Genomic DNA, 24,066 nt, shown 5'->3' on the forward strand with positions numbered 1-24,066 from the left:
AGACTGCTTGATACAGGAAACTCTGGGGTACTAAAACCCATTGGTGAAGCCCTGACTCAGGCTACAGTTAGACTGAGAGAACATGAAAGTGTAAGGGTTGATAGGATTGTGAAAGTTGGAATGTTTAAACAGGCATTATGTAAAGAACTTGTGTTAACTTTACCCAAATATTTTATGGTAATAGATATTATGTCTGGCCAGGGAACATTTCCCCTACACAATGTTAAAAGATGAACTGGGGCATATTAAAATGGTTTTTTTTTTTTTTTTGAGGAAGATTAGCCCTGAGCTAACTACTGCCAACCCTCCTCTTTTTGCTGAGGAAGACTGGCCCTGAGCTAACATCCATGCCCATCTTCCTCTACTTTATATGTGGGATGCCTACCGCAGCATGGCATGCCAAGCGGTGCCATGTCCACACCCAGGATCCAAACCAGTGAATCCCGGGCTGCCGGGAAGTAGAATGTGTGAACTTAACCGCTGTGCCACTCACTGGGCTGGCCCCAAGCATATTAAAATTTTTTTTGAGGAAGATTAGCCCTGAGCTAACTGCTACCAATCCTCCTCTTTTTTCGCTGAGGAAGACTGGCCCTGAGCTAACATCCATGCCCATCTTCCTCTACTTTATATGTGGGATGCCTACCACAGGATGGCATGCCAAGCAGTGCCATGTCCGCACCCAGGATCCGAACCGGCGAACCCTGGGCTGCCAAAGTGGATTGTGTGCACTTAACTGCTGTGCCACCGGGCCAGCCCCGCATATTAAAACTTTTAAGAGTTTATTTGAGCAAAAATCTATTTGAAGTGGGCATATATAGCAGGTGGAAGGAAGCTCCAAGGAGTTGTGCAAAATGAAAGACTGTCATAGCCAGAAACGAGCAGGAACAAGGAAGTTATACAAGGCAAAAAAGCAGCCCGCTTATTGTGAAGTCAATTTCCCTTAGGGAATGACAGGAGTCTATCAATCAGATTACCACACTAGTACTGATCAGGCAGTTCCTGATTGACTGGTTTAAGATTCCATTTCTGGGAGAGCCAAAACTGTAATTAAGTCTACGTTTGGTGATGGGGAGCTTAGCATAAATGACTCCATTTTGGGCCTGTAGTCATGTTTTTTGTTTTTTTCAATTATTTTATTGAGGTCATAATGGTTTATAACGTTGTGTAATTTTAGGTGTAGATGATTATTTATCAGTTTCTGTATAGACTGCATTGTGCTCACCAACACTAGTATTATAAAACCAAAACCTGTTCATCAAGTCCTAGTGGAGGCTACAGTTAGGAACGTAAGGTTTGATAGAATTAAGGTAAATATTTGTAAGAGAATTAGTATATTTGAACAGGCTTTGTTGTGAGGTGGTTGCATCCCTTTATCTGATTCTGTTATGGAGATGGACATTGTATGTGACTGGGGAACATTTCCCCTACCTAATATTGTAAAACAGAAGGCATGTAGATCCACCCTTCAAGCAATGTTAATTGGCCATGTTAAATGGGAACCAGTAATATTGCCTGAGCCCACACAGTATGTAATAGAAGCTGGAATGCTAGTAGGGACAAATTCTCTGTGCAATAGCCCTGTAGGGGAGGAAGACAATTCCTCTACTCTCTAGGTCCTTCTGGCTGGTCTAAGAATTAAATTGACATGAGACAGAATAACAGGAGAAAGTCAAAGTTTAATAACATGTATACATGGGAGAAACCAAGGAAAACGGAGTAACTTGCCAGAACGGCCAAAGCCTGTCACCTTAAATACCATCTTCAGTTAAAGAGAAAGGAGGATGTTGGGGGTAGTGGTTTGGGGCTTCAAAGGGAAGGAAGGCAATTTAGGTGAAGATGGAAATGAGAATGGACCAACTCTAGCCAATGTGACCTGAAAGACACATTTTACATTACACTGCAGTTATCTTAGGGTATTAGCTCCTTCCTGGGACAGGCCTTCTATTTTAAATTCTTTTAGGCAGTTAGGGGGAAGGTCAAACTTTCTTTCAGAGTCTTTTGTTCTTAAAAATAATCAAGGCAAAGAGATACATTTTGAGGTGGTCAATTCTGATCCCCCACACTAGAAACATGTTTACTTTATAGTACAATCTTTTAATAAAATACAAAATGTTTTCTAATAGACCCAAACACTTTTTAGTTTCTGTGTAGTAAGAAGCCAAAAGTAAATAAACCTATCTTTAATAATTAACATCTAATATTTTATCTTATTTGAAAATAATCTAAGTACTCAATGCATTGTTATCATTTAATTTTACCTAGCAAAACTTCAAAGTTTCAAATTACCAAAGAGATTTTGGAAGTTAAGTACACATGCCATGAACTATAATTATTGCTAAAAGTTTATCTATGAACCCTTATCTCACTTACATCTAAATCATTTGCTCTCAACAATTGTGTCTAAGTTACCCACGAAAACTTCATGAGATGTTAGACAAAATCAGCTATTATTTAAAGCTATTATTTTGCTGACAAATTTGTAACAGGGATAACATGAGCTTATTTGACTAGTACACCCATACTGCATGTCTGCATCATATCTAGAGCTGATAACTCTGAGGACGAGCATATTTTAATCAAACCAACAAATTTAAAAAGTTTCCATTTACCAAAGATTATTTCATATCACATTAACTTGAAAAACATTTGGGTTAGTTTCTATTACATTTAGAAAGAATTTATGTAAGCAGTTACTTTAAGCCAATTACAAATAGAGCTCTTAATTTTGGCCATACCATCCAGAGGTAAAATATCACACATATATAACATACATATAGACACACATACACAAAGACTCCACAGCTATTGTTTTAAAACTTTAGGACGATGTACCACACCTTTAAAAGTCTGCACAGGGGGAGAGATGTCAGTATCATGGCAGAGTGAGCTTTCCTGGTAATCTCTCCCTCCCACCATACAACAAAAAAGACATTCATACTCCAACAGAGGACATCCAAACACAACACAAAAAACGTCTGAGAGACCCATGCAGTCATATGGTGGAAGGCGGAGAGGCTGGAGCTCCCCCTTGGAGAAGGTGGAACAGGATAAGAGAAAACTTTGCTCCCTCCCCTAAAGACTGTGATCTGGGACTGCAGGAAGCCTTTGAAAGGAAAGGAACGGGGGAGGGGAAGTTCATTCACAGGAACATCAAGGATCCCTGAAGGCCCTTGCAGCCTAGAGGGAAGCCCTCTACTGGGGCAAAAGCTTTGTAGGGGGTGACCTCATCAAGCAAACACCCCAGGAAAGTAGAGCAAGAAAAAGCCCAGAGCATGCAGGAGAAAGTGCCCCTCCCCTGACCCGCCCAGCGCTGGCTCCAGTGCCTGGGATCTTAGCAGAAGGCTGAGGGCTCAGAATATGCAGCTCTTGACCCCCACCCAGTGGTGATAGGCAGTAACTGCAACCAAATAATACCAGAATGCATAAAAAAAGCCATGCCTGCTAGCAGTATCAAACATTATATTAAATCTCCAGGGCCAGCCCCTTGGCCAAGTGGTTAAGTTCGCCTGCTCCGCTTCAGCGGCCCAGGGTTTTGCTGGTTTGCATCCTGGGTGAGGACATGGCACCACTCATCAGGCCATGCTGAAGTGGCATCCCACATGCCACAACTAGAAGGACCCACAACTAAAAATACACGGCTATGTACTGGGGGACTTTGAGAGAAAAAGGAAAAATAAAATCTTTAAATCTCCAGACCAGAGAGAAAATAACAAGTACCCAGAAATCAGTCTTGAGGACACAGAAATATGTAATCTAAATGACAAAGAATTCAAAATAGCTATCATCAAAAAACTCAACGACGTAAAACAGAATATAGAGAAACAATTCAACGAATTGAGGAGCTACTTCACAAAAGAGATTGAAACTATAAAGAAGAATCAATCAGAAATATTAGAGATGAAAGACACAATGGAACGAATAATAAAACAAAACATGGATTCCCTGAACATTTGAGTGGACATCATAAAGGAGCGTATCAGCATAATAGGAAGACAGACATGTTGAAATGCTCTAGGTAAAGTAGGAGAGAGAACTAAGACTAAAAAGACATGAAGAAAGTCTCCAAGAAATATCTGACTCAATTAGGAAATGCAACATAAAAATTATAGGTATTCCAGAGAAGAAGAGGCGAATGGAGCAGAAAGCTTGTTCAAAGAAATAATAGCAGAGAACTTCCAAAACCTAGGGAAGGAGATGGAAATCCATGTGGAAGACACTGTCAGATCTCCCAGATATGTCCATGTAAAAAGGCCTACTGCAAGGCATATGGTAGTAAAACTGGCAAACGTGAATGACAAAAGAAAAAATACTAAGAGCAGCAAGGCAGAAGAAAATAACCTACAAAGGAACCACTCTCAGGCTTTCAGCAGATTTGTCTGCAGAAACCTTACAGGCTAAGAGAGACTGGAATGACATATTCAAATCCTTGAAGGACAAAAACTTTCAGCCAAGAATACTCTATCCAGTGAAAATATTCTTCAGATATGATGGAGAAAGAAAAACTTTCCCAGACAAACAAAAGCTAAGTGAGTTCATAGCTATGAGATGTCCCCACACATACCAGTATCCCCAAGAAGGCCCTCATATATGAAAAAAAGGGGAGAAAGGGGTTGAAAAGCATGGAGTAAGGAGATAAATAGGTAGACAGAATCAGAACAGATTAGCAAATACTCAAGTATAGCAGTAAAAATAAAGGGAAGGAAAACACCAAAAACAAAGATAATCTTGTCATTTTAACCACAAACTGACAACACAAGATGGAGTAAGATGTGAGAAAAACAGCTTAGGAGGGGAAGAGGAAAGGGACTGAATAGATTTAGTCTAAAGAAATAAGAGGCCATCAGAAAATGGACTATCTTATACATGAGATTCTGAATACAAACCTCATGGTAACCACTAAACAAAAAAGCAGAATAGAGACACAAAGAATAAATAAGGAGAAAACAAAGAAACACATCATTAAAAACTAAATAATTCAACTGGTAGACCAAAATACACAAGACAAGAAACAAAAGAAATGCAAGAGAACCAGGAAACGAGTGATAAAATGGCAGGATTAAGCCCCCATATATCAATAATCACCCTAGATGTAAATGGATTGAATTCTCCAAGAAAAAGACACAGAGTGGCGAGATGGATTAAAGAACAAGACCCAACAATATGCTACCTCCAGGAAACACATCTCAGCTCCAATGACAAGCACAGGCTCAGAGTGAAGGGATGGAAGACGATGCTTCAAGCTAACGGCAAACAAAAGAAAGCAGGTGTCACAGTATTTATATCAGACAAAGTAGACTTCAAGATAAGACAGGTAAAGAGAGACAAAGAGGGGCAGTATATAATGGTCAAAGGGACACTCCATCAAGAAGACATAACACTTATAACATGTATGCACCTAACACAGGAGCACCAAAGTATATAAATCAACTATTAACAAACTTAAAAGCAGATATTAATAATAACACAATAATAGTAGGGGACCTCAACACTCCACTCACATCAATGGATATGTCATCCAGACAGAAAATCAACAAGGAAACAGTGGATTTTTTGTTTGGCCTGTAGTTTTCCTTTTTTCTGTTGTCCTTGTCAGGCTTTGGTATCAGCCTGACAGCCTGATGTTGGCCGAAGCAGAACGTGTGAACTTAGCCACTGTGCCACCAGGCCGGCCTTATTAAAGGTTTTAAGCAAGCAGTGATGTGTGATTTTAATTGTGCTTCCCTTTACCCCCCCCCCCCCAAAAAATCACTCTGGCTATGGAACAGGGCAAGAATGAAGGCAGGATGTCAATTAAGAAACATTCACAGCTGTCCAGGCAACAGTTACGATGGCTTAGCCCAGGGTAGCTTTGGTTACTGGTTCAGCAGGGATTCTGAACCTTTGAGACTGAGTTAACCAAAGACAGACAGCAAGAACTAACAACTTTAGATATTGATGAATTCCTCATGCTTAACTGGCCTTGTCTTTCTAATGTTTCCTCATGTCCCACATGGATGAGGCTGATTAAAGCAACTCTCAAAATGTTGAGTTCAGTCTCTGAAGTGAAGTGCCTTTCTTCAGACCCATTCACAAGGAGGCAGCCTCGAGAAGTGAGCCAAATTTATGACCAGGGCTTCCCCAGGTCCTCTTCATCAGTCCCTTCCTCCCTTTTGGTGTCTCATTCTCCACACTCAGCAGAATCTGCCCTCCTAACACCGTGCCCCAAAGCTCTCTGAACTCCTCTTTCTTTGCTTCCTCCTCCCCTATCTTCCTCAGAGTTCTGCCCCTTAAGCTTCAAAACAGTAGGGCCTGGCCAGGTGGCGCAGAGGTTAAGTTCACATGTTCCGCTTTGACAGCCTAGGGTTCGCCGGTTCAGATCCCAGGAGCGGACGTGGCCCCGCTGGGCAAGCCATGCTGTGGCAGGCGTCCCACATATAAAGTAGAAGAAGATGGGCACGGATGTTAGCTCAGGGCCAGTCTTCCTCAGCAAAAAGAGAAGGATTGGCAGCAGTTAGCTCAGTGCTAATCTTCCTTTAAAAAAAGCTTCAAAACAGTAAACTAATCCAGTAACACTAATTGCTACAATCTAATCATGACTGAGAGCATTTGCACTTTAGTATCCCTTAAGACATGCTGTGGGACCTGGCTAGTTCAGGGAAGATATTTTGAGGCAGAATGTGGCTAAAATTCTGTTTTGTGAGTTGTCCCACTCTGCCTTCCCATAGAACTCAGACTAGGAGAGAGAGGTTGTCTGAGGAAAAGTATTAACTGAAAACATTCTTGATCTTGGACCTCTGTGGCCTGGATCAGCAGGAGAGATTTGGAGCAGCACAGAGTGGGACTGGCTTTCCAAACAAACTTTAAGAGATGACAATCCAGGCAGTCCCCAGGTAGAGGGGCTCCTCTGTCTAGCAGAAGACGAGAACCCAGAGACAGGCCAGAGAACAGTGGGCCTGGAGGAGGCAGGGTTTAAGCAGGCTTCTGAAGGGAAGGGTAGGATTTGGAGAAGAAGATGGGGAATGGCCATGGCATTCTAGACAAGGTGAAAAGAAACTCTCATTTGCAAACTAGAAGCAACAGGTCCAGAAGTACACAACTCTGCTCTTATCTTGCTCTCTATTCCCTGCCCATGATTGTGGAGAAGCATGCAGGGACTCAAGCATAAGCCTATGTCTGACACTGATTCTGACCGATGCTGAGGGGCCCATGTTTTCCTTCCTTCACTCTTCTCCCCACTGGGGCAAGATGGAGTCCGCTTAGGGATAAGCAACATTAAGTCACAAACCCTGATCTTGTGGGTGGGATGAGACACACTTTACTCTAGTTAGAGAGTCATCCCATTCAGACAGAGACAGAGCCTCCATCTTGGCTTGGTGGTAAATAATTGTCCCACTCTTAGAAAGTCTAAAGACCCAAGAGCTCTGAACCCCTAATCAATATTTCAAAGGGCTGTGATCTACCAGAGACCAGAGTACAATTTACCTCTTCTTTTTTTTTCCTTTTTCATATTGTGAGAATATTTTTAAATATAGAAAATTTCATGTAACCTCCACCCAGAATTATCCTTATTTATTACCATATTTGCTTAAAGTCTTTTTTATTTAAAAAAAAAAAAAAGACAAAAAGACTATAGGTAAATTGGAAGTTCCCTTTACCCCCCAGCTCCCAACCCCATTACTCTTCTTCTATTTCCTTTTTTTTCTACTTGTCTTTCTCCTCTCTACTTTCCTTTTTTGCCTGTTTTATTCTCTTCTCGTTAATTCTAAAATCTGGTGAGCTTACATTTTATATGCTCCTCTCCTAAATAAGTTTTTTAAAAAAGAAGGAATTTATATTTGCCTCCATAAGGCTTTTGATTACTTTAGGGATGCATATCTGGTCCTTAATTGAAACAGGTTTCCATCCCAAGATAAAAGCTGTGATTATTAAGTTATAGGGTATTTTTTCTTGTATGACCTCTAAATTGCCTCTAAAGGCGTGTCCAGAATTCTAAAGATAGTTTAAGCAACTTTCAGCATCAGAATGAATTTATGGCCTCTCAAGGTTACGACTTTGGGGAAAAATACTCAACTGGCTATTTCAATTCTGGTTGTGTCAGCTAAAAATTAAAGTCATGTTTAAATTATGAAATCTCATGACTTAGGCCACACATTACTATCCTTACCAGATTTGGCTGCAAAGCATTATCTGTTTACAGAAATCAGGTTTATTTTCAGAGGGCAAATCCTTGCCAGCAAAAGGAATGTTCAACAGCATGTGTGGCAGCCTCTCAAAAGGGGATGCCACTCATCTGGAATCACAGCAAGTCAGGGGTAGAAGAGAACTTAAACGTCTAATTCAAATCCTTTCCAGTACAGGTGAAGAAAAAGATGCCTATAGAGAGAAAGTAACTTGCCAGAAGTTGCCAGACCTGGGACGGCTGGGTCAAGAACCCAGGTCCATTCTTTGGCCCCTGCTCCTTTGAGATGTCTGATGCCTGAAGCACTGGTTAGCGAGCTTGCAGGTGATGTCTATAAGCAGGCTCATTATTACATAACTTACTGCTAAAACTTAACTGAGTGTAATTTAGTGTTTCCCCTAATCCACAAACTTCTTCATAGCCATAATGTCACATTATCAGTGTCAGCTTTCTCAATCTTGTAACCAAGCTGGCTTCTTGGGCAAGCAACTTGTGCAGTTGCACGGGGCCCCACACTTAGAGGGCCTCATGCTTAGTTTAATGCTCTCCTGTCACCTTCTTGAGATTCTTAACTTTTTAACAAGTGGTCCTGCATTCTCATTTTGCATGGAGCCCTGCAAATTAGGTAACCTGCCTCTAACTTACATCCTGGGAGATAGGAATGAGGAGGAAATTGGCTCCCTGTTTTGTTTGGAGAGAGGTAATGAAATGCCTAGAATTATCCCCTGGGAGAGGTTTGAGAACTTGGCACCTGTACCACTGACTCAGGCCACTCAGTACTTTCTGTGGCCCCAGGGTCACCTGCCTGATTTGGATGTGCAGGACCTAATGATCTTCCCAGTATGAGATTTGGTCTCTTAAGAAAACCTCCAGCCAATTAAACTGATTAAAATAGGATGGAAATCTCAGGACTTAGCTTTGGCTGTGCACTCTGGCTGTCACTGGCCTAATGTTTGTAAAAGGAAGCCGCCCTCTAGAGCAGGAAATTCAGGGAGACTGCTTAAGGGAAAGGCAGCAGAGGCTGGAGAGGAAGGGCACCCCTGTCTGCTGCACAGAACTCTGTGAGCCAGGAAGGGTCCGGGGAGAGCAGCATAGAGGTGACTGTGGGAGTGCTCCGGGAGCTGCAAGCCCAAAATTGGAAGGAAACTGAGGAAATTAGAGAGATTCTTGCTCCAGAATAACTCAAAATCATCCAAGACCTGTACTGTTTGTTTAACCATTCTGTTTCTTCTGCCGACCCAAGGCTTTTATTTCCCTTATACCTCAACTCTAGCACTTCTCTCCTCCTTTTCTTGTTGGTTGTCTGTCTTCCCTGCTGGACTGAAAGCCATTTACAGGCAAGGACTCTGTTATCCATCTATCCTGAGCATATAGTAAATTGATTCGATTGAGAGAAACATGTCCTGAGACCTTATTTTGTGCTGAGCATGGTGCTAGGCTCTGGGGCAGGGGGTAGAGGGGAGGGGAGGGCATGTAGGTGAATAAGGTACAGGCCCCGCCCTTAGAGAGGCCTCAGTCTAGAAGAGACAGGCAAATGAACAAATCACTACAATACAGTGTGTTTAATGAGGAGAGAATAATTAACTCCCCTGGAGGGAGGTGGTCGGGGCAGGCTTCCCATGGCATTCAAAAAATATCTTTTGCTTGAATGGCTATTCTAAGACAAACTAAGTAGATAAAACGTATTGCCACCTCATGCTACCCCAGAAATGATCACTGATAAGCCTGAGTGAACATTAAGGAATGGGCCAGTAGCCCTAATGGAGCCTCCTAAACTCAGCCCTACCAGCTGCCCAGGTGAGTGAAAGATGTGTGGGGAGTGGGATCCCTATGCCATTATCTGATGTGGAGAATCTAGGTATCTATGAATGAGAGATATTTCTCCTCTGGCCCTGCCCTCAGCATTTGGTACACTAGTTTGGCTGAGAAACTAAACCACAACACAAATTATGTTACCTCTTCTAGGTTTTGTCATATCAGAAACAGCGGCTGATGAACCAGAAGGGTAGTAGGGTTTGAGACTATTCCAGCATGAAGAAGAGACCCCAGGGAAAAGGAAGCTATGCTCTGAGAAAGCCCTTTGTTCTGGTGACAGAGCAGTAGGTGCTAAGAACAAACTGCACTCTGAACTTGAGGTACAAAAGAGGAGGAGGGTCCGGCCAATTCCCTAGCCTCATTGTCACAAATCAAATATAACTCTCTATCCAGCTTCTTTAAATCTTTTGATGATTTGTCAAGCAGCATCCAGTATTTTATTTCTATCATCCTTTATTGTTCCTACAAAGTAATAACATGGTTGTAAAAAAATTCAAATACGGAAGTATGTAAAGAAGTGCATGTCTCTACTTTACTCTCCATCCTCGATTTCACTCCTAAGAAGTAATCACTATTAAAAAAATTCTTTTTTTAGAGATTGGCACCTGAGCTAACAACTGTTGCCAATCTTCCCTTTTTTTTTTTCTGCTTTTTCTCCCCAAATACCCCCAGTACATAGCTGTATATTTTAGTCGTGGGTCCTTCTAGTTGTGGCATGTGGGACGCCACCTCAGCATTGCCTAATAAGCAGTGCCACATCCGCACCCAGGATCCAAACCAGCGAAACCCTGGGCCACCGAAGCCGAGCATGCAAACTTAACCACTCGGCCACAGGGCCAGCCCCTACTATTATGGCAGTAGTTAGCTGAGGGCTAATCTTCCTCAAAAAAAAAAGAAAAATTTTTTTAAAACCACACATCTATGGACAGCTTATCTTTGACAAAGGAGCTGAGGGCATACAATGGAGAAAAGAAAGTCTTTTCAACAAACAGTGCTGGGAAAACTGGAAAGCCACATGTAAAAGAATGAAAATTGACCATTCTTTTTCACCATTCACCAAAATAAACTCAAAATGGATCAAAGACCTAAAGGTGAGACCTGAAACTATAAGGCTTCTGGAAGAAAACGTAGGCAGTACACTCTTTGACATCAGTATTAAAAGGATCTTTTCGGACACCATGCCTTCTCAGAGAAGGGAAACAATAGAAAGAATAAACAAATGGGACTTCATCAGATTAAAGAGCTTCTTCAAGGCAAGTGAAAACAGGATTGAAACAAAAAAACAACCCACTAACTGGGAAAAAATATTTGGAAGTCATATATCTGACAAAGGCTTAATATCCATAATATATAAAGAACTCTCGCAACTCAACAACAAAACATCAAACAACCCAATCAAAAAATGGGCTGGAGACATGAACAGACGTTTCTCCAAAGAAGATATACTGATGGCCAATAGGCACATGAAAAGATGCTCATCATCACTGATCATCAGGGAAATGCAAATCAAAACTACACTAAGATATCACCTTATACCCGTTAGAATGACAAAAATATCTAAAACTAATAGCAACAAATGTTGGAGAGGTTGCGGAGAAAAAGGAACCCTCATACACTGCTGGTGGGAATGCAAACTGGTGCAGCCACTATGGAAAACAGTATGGAGATTCCTCAAAAAATTAAAAATAGAACTACCATACGATCCTGCCATCCCACTGCTTGGTATTTGTCCAAAGAGCTTGAAGGCAGCAATCCCAAAAGTCCTGCGCACCCCAATGTTTATTGCAGCACTGTTTACAATAGCCAAGACGTGGAAGCAACCTAAGTGCCCATCAACAGACGAATGGATAAAGAAGATGTGGTACATATATACAATGGAATACTACTCAGCTGCAAAACAGAACAAAATCATTCCATTTGCAATAACATGGATGGACCTTGAGAGAATTATGTTAAGTGAAATAAGCCAGCGAGAGAAGGATAATCTGTGTATGACTCCACTCATATGAGGAATTTAAAATTATGGACTAAGAACAGTTTAGTGGATACCAGGGGAAAAGTGGGGTGGGGGGTGGGCACAAAGGGTGAAGTGGTGCACCTACAACATGACTGACAAACGATAATGTACAACTGAAATTTCAACAAGATTGTAACCTATCAATAACTCAATAAAAAAACTTTTAATATATATCCTTCCAGGGTTTTTTCTTTGCGTATCTAAGAGTATGCACATTTGAGGGAGTTTTGATATTTATTCACAAGTGGGACCACATTGTTTGTATTCTTCAGTTTGCTTCAATGTTATATTTCTTTAATACATTCTGAGCCAGCACTAATCTGGAATGATGTGCCCCTTCCAGAAGCACACTCTCCCAGGTATAGAACTGAATTATTGCCTGAACAGAAAAAAATGGCAATACCCTCTGCTCTCATGTGCCTGTGATTCTGGATGAACCCATTCAGGTTGCAGGAACATAATATACAAAGAAGGGGGTCTCCATTTTAGCTCCTAGAAGCTGAGTGGTTCTGAGCTTTTAAGGGGGCAGAGACCGTCTTATGGATCCAGAGAAAGCTATGGACCTTCTCTCCAAAAAAATGAACATATGCACAAAATTTTGCAGATGATTTCAAGGTTAAGATTCCCTCCTGCTGTAATTTCCTTTTCTTCCCAAGTATACCTTTTGTTCCAAAAGACTGCCTCTGTCACAACTAGCTTATATAAGTCTTTGCAGTCGACAGTTGCTCCTCCATGTTGGGCCCCTATCAAACACTACTTCACCTCTGGTCACTTTTCTTCTCCACAGGGATGAGCTTCACCTAGACCCCCAAGTCCTCAGCCATTGGTGCTTAGCAAAGCCGGTGGAAGCCACTATTATAACAACCAACTGAGCCCAGTCACCTCCCCTGCCCAGACACCCTGGCTCTCCTTACTGGTATGCCACCAGCAAAGACCAGGGCAGGCATTCAGGGCTGCACCTTGTTAATACCTAGTATGGTCAACAGCTGATATTGTTCACTGTATTCAAGAAGACTCTGCTGCCTTCACCTCTTCCTCAGTTCTCATCGCTCACTATACCTCTGTCCCATTAGATAGTTAGCCATGCCCCATCACTGGGAGATTGTAATCTTTTCCTTTGCTTTGGGGACCAAGGCCCTGATCCTAAAGGATTAAGATATCAGGCTATCCTCAGGGCCATAGCTAAGGGGATGTCTGCAGTGCACATTCAGTGTACACCGTATACTGATACACTGTCTCCTTGTCTCATCCTAGTCAGTAATGATTTGGGCACTTTTGTCTCCTGTATTCCCTCAATCGGAGCCCTTACACATCAGTATGCACGCACGCACACATACACACACGTCAACAAGACTCTTGAGATGCGTAAGCCAATTGCATTTAGCTATGACTTTCCATGCCCTCCTTTCCAGGGCTTAATGAGATTCAGTCACACTCATGCATTTATAAATCCTTCAACTCATAAGGATACAGAACAAGTGGCCTTTACAAAATCTTTCTTTGTGCAACTGTTTAACCTGCCCCAAAGCCTGGGAAGCAAGAATCAGAAATTATGGATTTATAGAATTTTAGAATAGAAAGGTCCTTAGATTCTTTCATTCAGTAAGCAAATCTTTATTAAAGTTCTGCTGTGTGCCTCGTACTCTACTGAGCTGTGTAGTCCTATCCTCTCATCTAAAGATGAGAGAGCAGAGGCCCAGACAGGCCCAGGGTCACACAGTCACTTAAAAGTTAGGTGTGTCCAGGTGACCTGACTCCCCTTTCTGGATTCTGTATATCCACTGCGCTGAGGAGGAACTCATCTTAAGTCCTCAGCAGTAACTTAAAGCAGATGATGAGTTTAAGAGGGGAAATTATCATCAGTGATACCACAGTTCAAAAAACAGTCTTCACCACTACAGAGTGGAAGGACAAATTACTCTTAAGAAACACAATTGCACAGGTAGTCATTGCTGTCAGGATTATTATCCTGTATTAACAGCAGGGAGTGTGTGTCCCACGTTGAATAGTAACGAGGGTTTGTACAGGTTCATAATTCTTTACCTGAAATTGCAAAATCCCAAAACTCTGAAAACTAGCCATTTTTTTCCCTTTGGTAACACATTTGGCAGCAAAACCTAACCTTACCTGAAGTCATTTGGCAACAAAACCTGTCCTGAATTAATGCGAATCAATTCATGGTCTTTGTTTATCTTATTTCTTAAGAATATTCACAACTTTTTTCTGCAGAAGTTCAATATTTTTATTATGGGTGCTCCCAGACCCCTTATATGTGGTTTAATATAGTATATAGATGATACTGTTTTTCTAAAATCCACAAAATTCTGAACTCTAAAAAATATCTGACCCCAAGGATCATAATACAACTAAGTATTATGGACTTATATTACATTTAGAATATACATATTCCCCTTGGGTTGGTGTAAGGAATACTGGTTCCTAGCTCTCTCCCAACACCCAAATAAGATTAATTACACTGAGACTTCACCTTTCCCAGGCTCAGTCCAGTTTTATAGTTCCACCAAGTTACTGAGGTTCTAAGAAATTGTATTTTAAGTTTATTCCTTCAGACTTACTTGTACAGCAAAGGAAACTTTTAAAAAAATTAAACCCTTCGATTCACTATGTATCCTGAGTTAGTCTGGAGATGTTGCCTGGGGAGATCTGCTCCCTTCCCATTGTGCAGTGGCTAATATTTATGTTAGGCTTGCTGGCTGCTCTGATTGGTGAAGTCTTCTTCCTGCATTATCAGATGTTCAGGGCAAGTGGTAAATGTGGACTTTGGGTCTCAGTTAATCTTCCCCAAACTCCACCCACTCCTTTTCTAACAGATTTCTCAACCATCCTTTTGCTTCTTTGCAGGAATTCCCAGCATGCTTTTTGGCCAGCATTATATCATTTATCATAAGGAAAACCCAAAGAAATAGAGTAACTACACCTACTGCCTCCCAATCAATGACATGACTCTTGTGTCTTGTCTTAATCAGAGCCTTTCCTTAATTAGAGCTTTTCCCCAATCCATTCTGCCATATCTCCATCCTTTCCTTTTTCTTTTCAAGTGAAATTTGTTTCTGATTTGTCCTTCTAACTAATACCCATTGCTGCTGGAGCTCTGCCACTTAAAAAAATGGTGTGTTTAGGGGCTGGCCCCGTGGCCGAGTGGTTAAGTTCGCGCGCTCCGCTGCAGGCGGCCCAGTGTTTCGTTGGTTCGAATCCTGGGCGTCGACATGGCACTGCTCATCAAACCACACTGAGGCAGTGTCCCACATGCCACAACTAGAAGGACTCACAATGAAGAATATACAACTATGTACCGGGGGGCTTTGGGGAGAAAAAGCAAAAAAATAAAATCTTTAAAAAAAACAACAACAACAAACAAGAAATATATATATAAAAAAATGGTGTGTTTAGCAACAGTCAATAGGCAAAAACTAAATACAAAATTGCTTTTGGAAGAGATCAGAGAATACAGAATAAAATCTTAAAATACACATTTAATTTTATGTAACTAATCAAAATGTTGTCTTGCAATTTCCAATAATTGTATTTCTTATTTGTAATCCAGGTGTTATTGCATTGATTCTTTGTGAATTCTAGGCAGCATGGTATAATAGAAAGTTTCAAAACATTGTGATAACTATGATGCAGATTATCCCCTTGCCTCTAATAATCAAAATTTACCAGTACTAATTCTTGTCTCGTTAAGATTCAACTCTGTCCTAAATCAAATCTGAAACCTGATAAATCAATGAGAAATATTATTAGTTGGTAATGGCACAAGTTATCTTTCCTAAGATCACATTTGCCTTTTAAAAAGGGTCATTAATATTTTTACCCAAAGAAGCAGTTAATTACCCTATCAGTTAATAGATATTCATAGAGCAAATATCATGTGCTTGCTCCAATCCCTCACAATTCTTACAAGCTAGACAGGGTTGGCAAACTTTTTCTATAAAAGGCCAATAGTAAATATTTGATGCTTTGTGGACCACATAGAGTCTCTGTTGGATATATTTTTTAATAGAAAGCTTTAAAAATGTAAATATCATTCTTAACTCAAAGACTGTACAAATGCTACATAAAATGTGGAAAAGGTGAATGAGTACTGCAGTCCCTAAGGGCTACAGATTCAGCTTCAGTAAACATTAACTGATAAGTAAATAAATTCTTGTATAGCAAGATAGGTACTGTGGTCAGGGCTTCAGAAGTGGTCAGGCTTCAGAAGTAGTAAAGGTCGGGAGCTTTGTATGGGGACCAGGAATTAGCCAAGATTGGCTGGGAGATATGCTTTCTGTAAGAAAAGATAAAGCTGGAAAGGAATGTGGAGGACAGATTGGGGAGGGCCCTGTTGCCTTTCTGAGGCTGCAGACTTTGTATTTTATCTGATAATCAGGATAAGCTCTGCAAAGGAATGACATTGCTTGGAATCCAGCAGCCTCTTAACAGGTTTTTCCTTCCTCCCCGTCTTGCCCCCTGTCTCAACCCTGCAGTCAGAGGCATCCTTCTACAATGCAAATCTGATTAAGTCCCTCCCCGATTCAAGACTCTTCAGTCATTTTCATTGACCTTAAGATATTATCCAAACTCCTTACCCTGGTTTGCCAGTTCTGTCATGATCTGGCCCCTGCCTCCATCTCCTGTTACGTCTATTTGCCAGCCTTACTTAACTTTTTGTAGTTTCTCCAGTGTACCATCCTATCACCTTTGGATCTTCACATATGTGATTCTCAGTGTCTGCAACACAACCATCACCACTTCTACCCTTTTCTCCAACATGGCTAACTCCAACGCAGCCCTCCGTTCTCAGCTTCAGTGCAGCTTGCTTCCCTAGCCCCCACACTATTTTAGATATCCCGTAGAACAAGCTTTATTAGAATAACTTATTTAATTTGTCAGTCTTCCCTGATAGAATGTAAGCTCTGTAAAGACAAGCATCATGTCTGACTACATCACGGTTGTATCCCGAGAACCTAGCATAGTGCTGGTTCACAGTAGGTGCTTAACAAATACTTGTTGACTTGATGAATGAATGAATGAGTAAATGAATGAAAATAGAGCTTTAAAAGGAAACTTAGCTTGGTTCTGGAGACAAGGAGGCCAGTGAGGAGGCTCCCATGGAAGGCCAGGTGGGAGGAACTAGGCTCCTAGGGTAAGAAGGAATGGAAAGGGAGGGAGGGATGTAAGAAATGGAGAGAATGAATATCACTAGAACTTAGTGACTGATTGGTGTGGGGAAAAAGAGAGAAGGAGAAATTGCTCTTCAAGCTGTCCCAGCCAGCGTCATTAGAGAGAGAAGGGGGTACTGCTAGGAAGAGAGTGCTCAGGAATTGAGAAGGAGGGAATGGAGGAATTAGTTCAAATATAGGTCAGCTCATTTTCCTCAGTCTTAACCAACTAGCCATCCCAAAGAGCACTGCTGGCTCTAGTTGGTCTGAACCAGTCTAGAAAACCCTTTCAGCTAGGTAAGAAGGTAGAGTCCAAGTAGCCCTGGCATCCAAAACAGGCAGGAAGGCAAACTGGGATAGGCATGGGTGACAACGGAGCTACAGCAGCTGGGAGGCAACCATGATGCTCTGGGCCCCTGTGGAAGGTTCTGGGTGGGCAGGAGCAGTTTGAAGCCATCAGTGACTGAGAATGAGGGCTGTGGGGCACCAGAAACATGTGGGGCTATTAGGGATGTGAACCAAAATGAAATGAAGTCACCACCAGTGAGTGAGGAGAATACAGCTCATTCTGCTGGCAGGATCAACTAGGCAGAACAGAACTGCTGCAAAAAGAGGGCAGAGAGAGACCCAAGCAGGAGAGAGATTCAGCTTCAGCAAACACTTATCGAGCGATGATGTATATCTAGCATTGTGCTTGGTGCTTTATTGAAAGGTTATTTCCATGTTTTCAATAACTCTCTGAGGCAGGCACTGAGATTCCAATCCCTTTGCTAATGGGAAACTGAGACTCAGAGAGATTAAATCAAATTTCCAAGGCCACAGTGTAGTAAGTGGTCTTCCCTTAGTTGGCCAATTTCTAGCCTGCTCCTACCAGCCCTCAGCTTGGTTAGAACAATATTCTGCATGTCTACTACATTCCAGGAGGAGGAGAGCCAAACAACTGGCCCCAACCTTCATTCTAAGCTTCTCAAAGTTGGAGGGACCGTCCCTTATTGTCAAGCCTTAAAATCAAATCTATATGAAAAATTAGAATTAGAAAATATAAAATTGACAGAATTAACTTCTTTAAACATATGTCCACTGCAATGAATACAAGTAGTAACGTTTACACCAGGCAGTGCATTTAACTCCTGATCCTATTCCAATTCCCAGCATACCCTGTATAGTAGGTATTATGATGTCCCTTTTCTTTGATGAAGAAGCTGAGGCTCAGAGTGGTTAAGCAATTTGATCTCACATAGCTTGTAAGTGGTAAAACCAGAGTTGACTGCAGAGCCTGCATCCTTTCAGCTGCACTGTCCTGTCTTCTTTAAACAAAGAACTAAATCTGATCGCTCAAAATGACCCACATTAACAATTAGAGAACAATGAAGTACTAAATGAAATGGTATTGAATGTAAGAGCTGGAGGAGTTCAGAAAAGGGAGAGAGCTATTTGAGCTGGCCTAATATTGCAAGAGGAAATGTACTAGAGCTGACATCAAGCTGGGCCCTGGAGGAAGGGTGACATGACTGGGGGAGTTGAGAGTGGACAATGTTGTGGAAACAAGAACAAAGGCAAGGAGACAGAGTCAGTTTGCCTTGTTCCATTGAGAGCAAGGAACTGGCTGGGGTGAAGAGGAAATGGAAAATATGAGATAATTTGAAGGAAACATAAAGTAAAATTTGGTGAGAGATAGGATATAAAAATTAGGAAAGATGGGCCGGCCCGGTGGCTCAGTGGTTAAGTGCACATGTTCCACTTTGGCAGCCCGGGGTTCGCCGGTTCGGATCCCGGGTTCGGACATGGCACCGCATGGCAAGCCATGCTGTGGTAGGCGTCCTCCATATAAAGTAAAGGAGGATGGGCACGGATGTTAGCTCAGGGCTAGTCTTCCTTAGAAAAAAGAGGAGGATTGGCAGCAGATGTTAGCTTAGGGCTGATCTTCCTCAAAAAAAAAAAAAATTAGGAAAGAAATGCAAAGGTTAAGATCAAGATTCTTGACTGGGGAGGAAGGTTCATTGGACAAAGGTAGAGAGTACAGAAGAGCCAGATCATACAGCCATTTAATTTATGCAAAGCCAACTATATGTACTTAGTAAGTGCGTGAGAGGGGAGGGGAGCAATTTAAATAATGCAGACAATTCTATTCAATATCCCATCCAGAGAGCTCCTGCTCTGGGGTGAGGAGATACACACCCCAGAATTGGGAGCTGAGGATTTGCTATTCCTTCAGCTGGTCTCAGTTCCAGTACACCTCTCGCGGTGTGAACCTTTCACTACGCCGACTGTGATCCTGGTGTTCAAAGAAAAGGATTTGTTTCTTACAATATGACTCCTAAAGGCAAGCTAACTACTTATTATGGTGTGAAATGGAAAAAGGAAAACAAGAGCCATCATTTGCCATGCTGAAGAAAATTTGTGCTGTGTGCAGTTTTTACCTTAGAGTCTGGTTATAGGCATAGACATGCAACTCCAGGGCAATTGACACAGCAAAAGTATCCATTAGAATGTCTTGGATTGAGAAAAAGAGAAAACTCATATTAGTTTAAAATAAGAAAGGAAATGTATTGGCTTATCTAATTGGTAAGTCCACATATAACATGGCTTCAGGCAAGTTCTGATCTAGTGGCTTAATTATATTACCAATGTTCTCTCTTACTGTCTGTCCAGTCTGCTTTCCACTATGTCAGCTTCAATCTAAGACTAGCTCCCCTTTATAAGATGGCTGCCAGCACTAACCAGGACTGCGGGCTTTTCCTTACATAGCCAGTGAGAGAGAAAGAGCTCCCCTAATCAATCAGAAAAAGGCCTGGGCTTCTTCGGATTAGATCATCTTCAGTCACATGCCCATGCCTGAACCAATACTGTGAGGATGGGATGGGGTTTTGCTGTTTGTTCTGAGTAAATCAAGGCCTCTCCTGGATCTTGGGGTCAGGTCACTGTCACCCAAAATATATATCTAGGAAATCCAAGATCCTCTTAGAAAGGGGGACGATCATAGTTGATGCTAAAGAGGCAACTAACAGTGTTCTTTTCAGAAACCCACTAAGCTGGGAAGATGAGGAGCTTAGTTTAAGACATGAGCATTTATCAAGCTGACATTTGCTGAGTTACTGCTCCGGGCTGGTCAGTGTGCCTGGTCCAGAGCCATAGAAATGAGTAAAACATAACCTCTCCCTTTTCTATCAACTAGGAGAAACAAACATAAATAACATGATAAAGGCTTTGACAGAGGACAGTGTGAAGTTCTGAGAAGCAGAGAATGGAGCAAATAACTATGCCTCGGTCCCTAGACTTTTCTGATACAGGTTTTTTGGTTTAACTATGCTGATAGGAGCTAGGAACCTCAGAGATCAGACTGCACGAACTAGGAAGCTGAGGGCCTCAAGAGATGCTTTGGGCTTTAGGACCTGAGAAGATGTGTTGTCCCATCACACAACAAAGATATGAGCTGCCTGAGAAACCTCTTTATTGCCTCTTTCTCTTTTACGTGTTGGGATTCTACAAGTCAGCATTTATTTAAAGAAAGAGTTCCCCTGTTAAGTGAATGCAAACCACTGAATTAGCCCACTCCCCTCATTTTACCAAGAAGGAAATTAGAGCCCATAAACAAAAAAGAGAATGGATTTGTCCAAAGTCATGCATCTGACTAATGCTTGAGCCAAGACAAGAATTCAGAGGTCCTGACTGCCAGCCCAGGACTCATTTCATTGACTCACTACCAGGCTTTGAGAAAGAAAATCAGTGTCAGTTCATGATAGGCAAATGCCCTGTGAAAGGATGAAAGGATCTGAAGAAATCAGAGCTGGCATCAGGGCTGAGAGGAATAGAGGATGGACACCAAGAAGTGCATGATGAGGGCGAGGGCCGACTCTGTGGGTCCCTCTTCCTGGAATGTCACAAACATACAGAAAATTTTACTCCAATAAGCTGAGACCTGGGAGGAATAGGCTAGAAACTGGCCAGGCTGCTTTAAGGGGAGCCCAGGAGCAGGCAGGACCAGCATGAGAAGACTATTTTATTCTCTTCTTGCCTTAAGGCAGGGTGGAGAGAAACTTGGAAAAGCAGCCTCAACTTTGTCCCAGACCTGAGAACACCCACGGGGTGGGTGAGGGGTGGGGATCTGGCACTCGGAGAAGATAAAGATGCTGCTGAAGCCCTGATTGAGCCAAACGCTGGCATTCGAGGGAAGAAATCCATTCTGGAATCCATCTGCTTCATCAAAATTCACCTAGCAGTAAATCCACAAATCCAGTTAGCCTGTGTCAACAGGTCCCTCCTCCTAACACAAACCATACCTGCATTTATTCCCTCTGGGTGTGGGAATATAGTGTATGCAACGACATATGTACTTGTCTGAAGATGCCATTTATCCCTGCATCTTTCTCACTGAGTCTTAACTTATGAGCCTTATTCTCTGCACCTTAGTAAAACATTTCTCACTGTGAGACGCTACTGGGGAACTTCCAACAACTCTGCCCAGGCCTCGGGTCTCCTAGGGCCACTGACTTAAAAAACCACTACTCCACCCTCTGGATGACATTCCTTTTCTTTGCTTCAATCTCCTTCCCTTCCTTGTCTTTCTCTCTTCCTCTCCCCGTGTTTCCTTTTCTCTCTTCTTCCTTCCTCAAGACCCCTTCCCTATCCTAAGCATTGCTAATTCTCCAGCTCCACTGGGACACTTGTGGAATGGGGTCAGAGCACCAGCCCAAAGAATCACAAAGAAAGCAAGAGGGCCCATCCTCTTGCCACGACCCCTTGCCCACCTGCCTGACTGCCTTCCCTGCCCCACACAGTCCTCCTGGGATGGATGTCATTCACCTGTTCCTGGCCACCCTGCTGGTCAGCCTCTGCTTCCTCACTGCCTACAGCCACCTGTCACCTGAGGAGAAGCCCAAAGATGACAGGAGCCTGAGGAACAACTCCTCCATGAACCTGTTGGATTCCCCTTCTGTCTCTATCATGGGTAAGTAACCTGGCCTGGGGCCTCAATTCTGGCCTCCAGCCCATGAGAAGGGGCTGCAAGATGTCAAACATGCTCTCCAGGCTGATAACCAGGATCCACTGCCATAGGCCAGAGCTCCTTGCTCATTCCTCAAAATAATTCTGGAGGAATAAAATGTCCCTTGACTCATTTGGTTTGGGAAGGCCCTTCACGCCACCAATCCAATATGCAGCTTAGCATCTTAGAGGCTCTGAGAAAACCTGAAGTCAAGACACAAGGTGGATTTGGTTTAACTTGGCATTTCTGAAACTTATTGAATCACGGAACTATTATCAGTGGTAAACAACTTTAAGAAATGCTGCAGAATATAACGAAGTCTGGGATGAACTAGTCCTGTCATGCCAGGGTTGAGAGTCACTACTCAGGAAAAATATCAGGGGCATTAGAGCCTGGCATGGGAGATCTTCTGGTTTGATTTCATCTGATAATAATAATGACAGATATACTTATTGTGTGCTAGGCATTGTGAAGTGAGTATTGTTTTTATTACTATTTCACAGTTGAAGAAATTGAGGCTTAAGTAACTAACATAGGATCACACAGTTCTTAATTGGCAGAGCCAGAATTCAAACCTAGGTGTTTAACTCCAGAACCTAAGCTCAAAACTAATGTCCCTTACTGCCTTGCCTCTCACTAGGAAAAGGGGATATTCTAGACATACCAGGGAAGTGAGAGCAGGGAAGGGGCTGGGGCACATCAGCATTGATTGATCACCTTTGATGTGACAGATTTCCCACTTTATAAACATACCTCGTTTATCCTCAAGATAACCCTGCAAGCTAGGTATTACAGTACCTTATTTACAGATGAGAAAACTTGAGTCTTAAGGAAGTTAAGTAGGTTGCTTAAGGCCACACAACTGTTATATGGGAGAGTGAGGATTCAAATCAAGTGTGCCTGGCTCCAAGGCTCTGAGAAATGGAGGGTAGGAATACAGGAAACACAGGTCCATCCATGTCAAGACACTGAGTCCATTTTGCAGGGCCTTCTTGGATTTCCCCTTTGCCTTCCCTCAGAGGACATTTTGCCCTTAGTCCTTATCTCCAGGTCAGCAGCCAGGCTAATGAGAACCTGATGGCCTGAGTCCCAAGATGTGATCTATCCAGCCAAGCCCTCCTCCTCTCCATCACCCTGGGACTTCCCCGAGTCCCCTCCACTCCTCCCAATTCTCTGCAGTTCATGGGGTAAGGGGCGGTGGGGGAAGAGCAAGGGGGAAAAGACCAGAAACATCTGGCTTTGCTCCTTTTGTCTCTCTTTGAAGCATTGAACAAGAAATCCAAAAAGATCAGCAGAAAAGAAGCAGAAAAGAAGAAGAGATCTTCCAAGGTAGGCCTTGGACTTCTCATTGTAGGGGTGGGACCGGACTTAAAAGGGGAGGACCCTGACCCTCAAGCTCTGGCTAGGAACTAAATGAAGGATTTTTCAGGCCTACATGAACAAAAGAAGCTGAAAACTACCAAAAGGCTTCCTGGCCTGGAGCCCTGAACCAGACCCCACAGAAGCTCAGGGAGCTGATGTTTGCTGAGCAAAATAGCTTACCTGCTGAAAAGCATCTTTCTGTACTAGCTAGCCCCCTGCCCAAAATTTTACCATCATTCATTCTTTTGGACAAATGCAGTGTTTCCCAAACCTCAGTCATTTCAGCACCATTTCCACAACCTTTGCCATATCTGAGTTTCACCTGTTTATTTAATATATTTGTTTAAAATTGAAACAAAAAAATTATATCACTATGATAGAAAACAGTACCACTTGCCATATATAGAGGTTACCATAAAAATAAGTAAAATGAAAATACAACCTTGTTAGTGAATTTTAGCTTGATGGTGTTGCCTGTCAGAGGCTCTAAATGTGATGCTTGCTCTCTGTGTCTAAAGAAAGATTAGAGAGGGTTGGGGAAGCGTTAAGGATATATTGGCACCAA

The 24,066-nt window shown here is 42.3% G+C and overlaps 1 protein-coding gene across 9 annotated transcripts in view; it reads left to right on the forward strand.

The window, feature by feature from the left end:
- Window positions 1-24,066, forward strand: part of ASIP (agouti signaling protein) — a 116,879-nt gene that overhangs the window by 87,089 nt on the left and 5,724 nt on the right. For all 9 annotated transcript variants that reach the window (XM_070485789.1, XM_070485792.1, XM_070485788.1 and 6 more), the window contains 2 exons: window positions 21,934-22,103; window positions 23,404-23,468. In XM_070485789.1, coding sequence (XP_070341890.1) covers window positions 21,944-22,103; window positions 23,404-23,468 — 225 coding nt within the window. In that variant the 5' untranslated portion in view covers window positions 21,934-21,943. The remainder of the gene's footprint in view (window positions 1-21,933; window positions 22,104-23,403; window positions 23,469-24,066) is intronic.

This window comes from Equus asinus, chromosome 15 (assembly GCF_041296235.1).
Source record: "Equus asinus isolate D_3611 breed Donkey chromosome 15, EquAss-T2T_v2, whole genome shotgun sequence".
NCBI classification, from domain to species: domain Eukaryota; kingdom Metazoa; phylum Chordata; class Mammalia; order Perissodactyla; family Equidae; genus Equus; species Equus asinus.